At 37.5% G+C, this 8,019-nt stretch overlaps 1 protein-coding gene across 1 annotated transcript in view; it reads right to left on the reverse strand.

The window, feature by feature from the left end:
• Positions 1-509: 509 nt before the first annotated feature.
• Positions 510-8,019, reverse strand: part of LOC106474665 (protein scabrous-like) — a 15,046-nt gene continuing 7,536 nt past the window's right edge. The window contains exons 2-5 of the mRNA XM_013935357.2: positions 6,818-6,892; positions 4,995-5,091; positions 2,350-3,213; positions 510-1,940 (exon numbers count right to left, since the gene is read on the reverse strand). Of these exons, the coding sequence (XP_013790811.1) occupies positions 1,321-1,940; positions 2,350-3,213; positions 4,995-5,091; positions 6,818-6,892 (1,656 nt within the window). The 3' untranslated portion in view covers positions 510-1,320. The remainder of the gene's footprint in view (positions 1,941-2,349; positions 3,214-4,994; positions 5,092-6,817; positions 6,893-8,019) is intronic.

The raw sequence follows: 8,019 nt of genomic DNA on the forward strand, positions 1-8,019 counted from the left end.
TTCTAGTAATTAGCGGAGATCATTGTTGTTAGGGGCCTAAAATATTTTATGTGCAGGCTTCCATACAAATAATGTAATAAGCCAGACTGATCAATAGGTATTCTTTACACGAGTTTTAATAAGGTCGTTTATAAACATCTGTAATAAGCTAGTCTGATCAATAGGTATTCTTTACACGAGTTTTAATAAAGCCGTTTATAAACATCTGTAATAAGCCAGTCTGATCATTAGGTATTCTTTACACGAGTTTTAATAAAGCCGTTTATAAACATCTGTAATAAGCCAGTCTGATCATTAGGTATTCTTTACACGAGTTTTAATAAAGCCGTTTATAAACATCTGTAATAAGCCAGTCTGATCAATAGGTATAAACATGTAAAAACGTGGGATGATGTACAAGTTCTACATACAATAAACATGTAAAAACGTGGGATGATATACAAGTTCTACATACAAAGAACATGTAAAAACGTGGGATGATATACAACTTGATATACAAGTTCTACATACAATAATTATAATCGTACTTAGATAAGCAATATTAAGTAAAACAAGGAACATGTAAAAACGTGGGATGATATACAAGTTCTACATACAATAATTATAATCGTACTTAGATAAGCAATATTAAGTAAAACAAGGAACATGTAAAAACGTGGGATGATATACAAGTTCTACATACAATAATTATAATCGTACTTTCATCAGTTTTGTGAATTAAAAACATAAATCATAACAATAATCAAATTATACCCAAGTTTGATATTCGTTACCACACGAAACGTCTGACAAAACTAGTTTTAAAAACAAGCAATCAGTTCAGCAATTTTTGAAATCTATACAAAGAAAACTACCAAGATATTTTGTTCTCTCTGTCCTCCAGTGGGTTAGCGGCTAGCTTACGGTCTTGCAACGCTAAAACCCGGGGTTCGATTCCCCGTACTGGACAGAGCACAGATAGCTTTGCGCAAAAAGTAACGACTGTTCTCTCTACCCCCTCCCCCCTCTCTCTCTTATTTTTATTATTAAGGATGATTTCAGAAGGGTAGTTGGCGCAAGCACTGATCTTTCAGTGGCCCCTGTATGTAGGCTTGTGGTGGATGACGTTTCGACTTCTGTGCTGATGTCATCTTCAGCTTAGAAATCGAAACTTTGTTCACCACAATATTCCAGCCAGACGCGGTTCACCGAAGATTCATCGCTAGAACTTTTTGTTCAATTATTCATAACTGATTAAATATTCAGTATGGAATTTTTCATTAAGCCTAACTGTTGACTTTCAAGTAAAGTCAAATGTTTTATTTCTATTGATAGTTTCGTTTAAAAATGCCTCAGTTTCATCTCAACTTTAGTGAGCTGCACCCACTCGTGCTGGTCAGTGTCGTACCACGTGAGTCCAATGTCGAATCTGCCGTTGATGTTGACGTATTGACAATTGTTGTACCACCAACCGCTAGAATAATACACGGCGCAGTGCGTGCTACTGGCGTCATTATCGCGGTCTTTGGTACTAAAAGCCATCGTGTTGTGATTCCCCATCGCGTCAGTAGCGTTTCCGTGGTAACCACCAATCAACAAACGGTAGTTGTCTGTTTCATTTGCAACGTGAAACAGGTCGTATTCGGCATACCTGTAACTACCGAAGGTATCCCACATGTCTACACGCAACGTACAATTTTCCGAGGTGGTAATCTGGTGGATAACTTCATTGCCTAACCAGTATTCTCCAGCTTGCTCACCAAATCCCCGTTTGTAGTCCTTCCAGGAACGATAGAAGTCCTGCGATCCGTCTACCCTACGTTGGATTACAGTCCAGTAACCACCAGCAGTATTCATGTCGCAGTATACAGAAAAGACGGATTCTGCCCCCTGGGGGTGGATTAAATAAACACCGCTCTTATATTGTGCTGGCAACATTGTTATCTCTTTCATGGAACAGTCTGGAAGAGATATGAAAGAAATAATGCTGGTAATTACAGATGGTAATATATATATAATTAATTTAACAAAGCGTATTTATTGATTGTTATTCAAGTTATACCCAAATGGTGTTTTAACCCTTCAATAAAATAAAATATTCAAATTATTCTTACATAACAATACACACGAACTTAAAGCAGACTTTGATAGAGACAAATGAAAGTCCCAAATTAATGACCATCGAACAAAAAGTCCTTATATACTGATATACAAGCACCATAAAGTTAAAAGACCATTACCCAGTCTTCGTTTATTGTATCGCATTACATCTATAGCAAGGACAGTTATTGAAATGTTTAGCCGAGTAATTACACATAGTTATCTTATATGCACCACACGGATCTAAATTCAAAAGATAAATTAACATACCTTTTGGCAATAAACCCACCAACTTTGAAATATCACTCTTCAGATCAGAGTAATCAGACCTCATCTGTAACAGTGTTGTTGAGATATTCCGGATTCGATGTTTTAATCCTTTATGCTGTCCTACCCAAGCTGTTAAGAAGGATTTGCAGATTTTTGCCTGAACTTGGTTATACAACGTATCTGGTTTCAACTGGTAATTGGTAATTTGCGCTTCAGGTTCTTCTACTCTGTATTCAAGGTTCTCAATTTCCACTCCTTGTAGAATGTCTATATTGTTGGTTCTACACTCTTGTAAAGACTGGTTGATCACCTCATTTTGTGTCTTTAAGAATGAATAGTTCTTTTTTAATGTCTTGAGGGTCTCGTGGTGATCACGTTGATCTTCTCGAAGGACTTTGAAAGAAGATTGTATCTGAGCAATATCTAGGCCAGATTTTGAGACTTCTTTTTGAAGATCCTGGATGCTCTTATCGAACCGGTCTTCCAGGACTTCAAGAGTTTCAAAAAGCCTAAAAATGGAAGAATGGAGTTTATCGACTGCGGTTATTATGTGTGTTACAGTTCGAAATCCTGTTTTGGTTTCCTGGAACTCCTGGTTGATACTTTCGTTCTCCTCTTTATATTTTATGTTCTGTTGAACCAGAGGAAACTGTTGCTTCTTCTGCTCTGTGATTTGAGATTCTTTCCTGTCAATATTCTGTGAAAAAGCTTGTACAGTCGAGTTCAGAATCGTGAAGTTTTTCTTCAACCAAAGGATCTCTCGTTGAATTTTTGCATGTTTGTTTACCATTGCCTTCATGGCTCGTTGCATCGTGGTAACTTCCATCTTCATACGTCGGTGATGACGTAGACGATGAACATTTCCTGTTCAGAAAATAAATAACTTATCAGACGCTTACATTTTCACAGAAAACAAAAATCTTTGTTGTTATCGAACGAAATTTTAAGTTTGTGTCACGCTTAAGTTTTAAGTGTGTCAAACCGTCCTGTGAAGTTTAAATTCTTCTGAAGAAGTGAAACTTAAGATCGGACAGAATTCGATCCCGAGGCTGTGCTTACGTTAGTCTACTACGTTATTCTTATGGTCATCTTAAATCAGAACTCGCATGCCGCGTATCTCAGCTTTCACTTCTTAAGAAGAAAGAAAGAAGAAAAAAAAAAACACACACAGTTTTGTTCATTCCAAGCAGCCGTTTTGTCCCATGAGCTGTTGAGTTGTTTAACTAACAAGCGATTCTGGATGGTTGTATGTCGTTGAGCGCAAAGCTACACGATAGGCGATCTGTGCTCTGCCCACCGCGGGCATCGAAACTCGACTTTTAGCATTATAAGCTCTGAGATTTACCGCTGAGCCGAGAAACTCTGTACATATTCAAATGGTATGACTCTTTAACGTGAATTTGAAGTGATTTCAATTCACAGAGCGCCTGTCTTCCTTCCCTAACTTATCTGTCTGTATTACTGACTACGTGAAAAACGTACACCTTGTGATACTGATTCGGAAAAGAGTCTGTTAATAGAATTTAACTCATGATTTGAAGGATTTTTGTTTGTTAGTATCCCAAACTGACTATGGCCCACTCGACTAGCAATCTGTGGGTTATGGTTTCGAATCCTGCCACCGAACATGTTTACCTTTTCAGTCATACGGTGCGTTATAATGTGACGGTTAATCCCACTATTCGTTGTACAGTAGCCCAAGAGTTGGAGGTTGGTGGTATTGACTAACTACCCTCACTCTAGTCTATCACTTCAGAATTAGTGCAGATAGCTATCGAGTAGCTTTGGTAAAAATTCAACAAAGAAACAAACAAATCTGACAAATTTGAACCCCAAACCTATACACAGTTCTAGCTTCAGACTTTTATCATTCAGACATATATAATGAATTTACAAGTCTTCCTTACCTGTACAGCAATCCATTGTAGCCTGTTTTGCGCTGAATTTATGTAAATTAAATAATTCAATCGGATTGCGATACCTTTTAGGATTGTTGTTTAGTGACGTCATGTTTCCATTATTGGAAATAAAATAATGGCATATATCTTCAGAATGTATCTTTAATGGCTCACTGTTTCGCTATTTCCTCTTCGTCAGCTCACTAACTTTGCTGAAAATGGGACTTTACGAAGCTGTAATAGCAAAATATTGAGCCATTCTCGAGATATAGATCGTTATTAATATAAATGTCTCGAAATAAAGTTAAGAATCTTTCTATAATGATTGTCAGATAAACGAAAGACGTACATTTCATAACATTTAAATATAAATAATTTGACCATTTGTTATTCTCCGCTCAGCATCATAAACCCCACGTTCTAGTCCTCCGGTGCGACAGCGGTAAGTTTACGAACTTACAACACTAAAATCCGGGGGTGCGATTCCCCACGTGCTCTAAAACAAATAAACACGATGTTCTATGGTGAAATGCCCCTAGTGGCACAGCGGTATGTTTGCGGACTTACAACGTTATAGAAATCGGGTTTCGATACCCGCGGTGGGCAGAGCACAGATAGCCCATTGTGTAACTTTGTGCTTAACTTCAAACAAACAAACTATGGTGAAACTGAATAGTAAGGTTTATTTGAAAAAATATGGATGCTGGATGTTAAAGAGAAATAAGTTTTTTTTATTTTTCTACTTACTAAACTTGTGATAGCCAGTCACATCATAACCTTCATCTCCAGAATCATAGTCTCTCAGTAGACTTCGCAACGCCAACGGTTTCTCCTTTGCGTTTTTCTAATGAGGGAAAAAACAAACAAACAAACCCAGTCTTCAGTTGTATTTTTTTAAACCTCTCGAAAAAAGTTCAAGTCAAATATCAAAAAAGCAGCTAAAGGACAATAACCATAAGTGTTTCTACTCACCCATATTGACTTGACAACGTTCGTAACCAGGGGTGTGCACAAGGGGCACGCCTCCCAAACAACTATGTATACAAAGTCGATCATTTATGTTTGACGGGGAATGTTTGAACTTAATTAAAACAATGTAAGTTTAACAGCAATCATATATTACAAAGTAATAACTTGAACATAAACTTTATCTCAAAATTTTAAAATTATAACAAAGCTTCTTCGTAAACAACATTTACAGTTTGCTTTCCATCTACCAACAAATAAAGATTTTGAGGTGATCCCACCCTTGAACACTCTACACCTCATTCACCATGAGAAAAGCATGGTTATTTGAGAAACAATCCAGAAACTTTCATACTTTGACCTTGAATCCCTTTAGAATATCCAACATTGTCTAAAGTGTCAACCTGCCAAGATTGTTTGAGATTGACTCAATAGGCTTTACTAAATATAAATAGGGTTAAGTTCAATTTTGATTCCCCTTAGGGCATTCCCCATAGTTCATAGTGTTTGCTTACAAATTTTGGTTGAGATTGGCCCAATATGCTCGGAAGAGTTAGGGTTCAAACAAACAAACAATATAGGCCCGGCATGGGCAGGTGGTTAGGACGCTCGACTCGCAAGCTGCGGGTCGCGGGTTCACATCCCCATCCCACCAAACATGCTCGCCCTTTCAGCCGTGGGGGCGTTATAATGTGACGGTCAATCCCACTATTCGTTGGTAAAAGAGTAGCCCAAGAGTTGGCGGTGGGTGGTGATGACTAGCTGCCTTCCCTCTAGTCTTACACTGCTAAATTAGGGACGGCTAGCGCATATAGCCCTCGTGTAGCTTTGAGCGAAATTCAAAACAAACAAACAAACAATATAGATAATATGTGTGTGTGTTAATAACGGTCAACTTGAAGTTTATGCGCACTGCATTGTTTGTAACCCTAAAAGCTTTCTATTATGACATCTTGACTGCTTAATGAAAGACAGTTTTCTGTTTAAAAGACCTCTCGAAGGGAATGAACACCTAATTCACTTATAAGCCGTTTTCTTATGGAGGCTTGGAAGCTGTCGAACTAACAACTTAACTTTCCCATTTGTTAGATGATTTTTTAATTTGGAAAAAATATCCTACGAACGAACTTTAAAATTCACTTAGTAGGTGTCGTTGGAGAATAATACAGTAATACGCAAACGTTTTTTATGCCTCCACTTTCTAAATATTTGTTCTGTTGCCCCCCCCCCCAACCCCCTGTTTATAGTAGGAATATTTGTGTGATTGATTTTTAAGTTTATTTATTTCAAAGTTACACTTTGAGACATAATTTATAAGCTCCTATAGTCTTAGATCTGTGCCCCCTACTAACTCTGCAACCCCCTTGAGGGTGTACCCCCATTGTTTGTGCGCCACTGGCATAGAATACAGTCACGTGACATTTCGTTTCGAAAGACCGTCATGCTTTTAAAGAGAGAAAAATTTTCCAACCAGCAAGCAAATTGAATAACAATCCTCTTTTTTTTTACACGCATGTGAAGGATAAATTAAGGTTTTATAGTTGGAAAGAGGGGGATGGGGGTCACGTAGAACAGAACTCCTCCTTCTAGCGCCACTTTCTTACCTGGTAAGCAGATTTCCTTGAGGCACGTCTGCGGCTTGTTGCCCGAATTCCTACTTCATTTTTGAACGAGTTGACCTGTAAAAAAAACGACACGACAGGTGGTGAATGGCAGTTTGGAAAGTTGCTGGGTTAGAGAATAAAACTACAAGCTGCTCCTGGCCAGAAACCTGAACCTGTTACAAGGATTCTGTCTGATGTAGTTTTTATATTTCAAGAAAAAGTATCCTTAAGTAAACGACAATGATGTAGTTATGATAATGGAAAGTTAGATAAATAGACACATGTGTTTGTTTTTATAGTCTGGGTAACACCGTACTTATGTTATATCAGACTGTGAGAACATTATAGACTGGTAACACACCAAACCTATGTTATATCAGACTGTGAGAACATTATAGACTGGTAACACACCAAACCTATGTTACATCAAACTGTGAGAACATTATAGACTGCTAACATACCAAACCTATGTTATATCAGACTGTGAGAACATTATAGACTGGTAACATACCAAACCTATGTTATATCAGACTGTGAGAACATTATAGAGATACCAGATACCAAACCTATGTTAACGGTTGTTATTCTGTTAATTATTAGTATTTCTCTGTGGTTGTTATTCTGTTACTTATTAGTATTTCTCTACGGTTGTTATTCTGTTAATTATTAGTAATTCTCTACGGTTGTTATTCTGTTAATTATTAGTATTTCTCTACGGTTGTTATTCTATTAATTATTAGTATTTCTCTACGGTTGTTATTCTGTTAATTATTAGTATTTCTCTATAGTTGTTATGACGTTACCAGTCTATAGTGTTCTCACAGTCTGATATTCACCAACCATAGTCTCATCCGTCTTGTACTCCTTCACTAACCACAGTATTAGTATTTCTCTGTGGTTGTTATTCTGTTACTTATTAGTATTTCTCTACGGTTGTTATTCTGTTAATTATTAGTATTTCTCTGGAGTACAAGACGGATGAGACTGTGGTTAATGAAGAAGCACAAGACGGATGAGACAATGGTTGGTGAAGGAGCACAAGACGGAGGAGACTGTGATTAGTGAAGGAGTACAATATGGATGAGACTGTGGTTAGTGAAGGAGTACAAGATGGATGAGACTGTGGTTAATGAAGGAGCACAAGACGGATGAGACTGTGGTTAGTGAAGGAGCACAAGACGGATGAGACTGTGATTAGTGAA

Source organism: Limulus polyphemus, unplaced genomic scaffold (assembly GCF_000517525.1).
Source record: "Limulus polyphemus unplaced genomic scaffold, Limulus_polyphemus-2.1.2 Scaffold7500, whole genome shotgun sequence".
Lineage (NCBI taxonomy): Eukaryota > Metazoa > Arthropoda > Merostomata > Xiphosura > Limulidae > Limulus > Limulus polyphemus.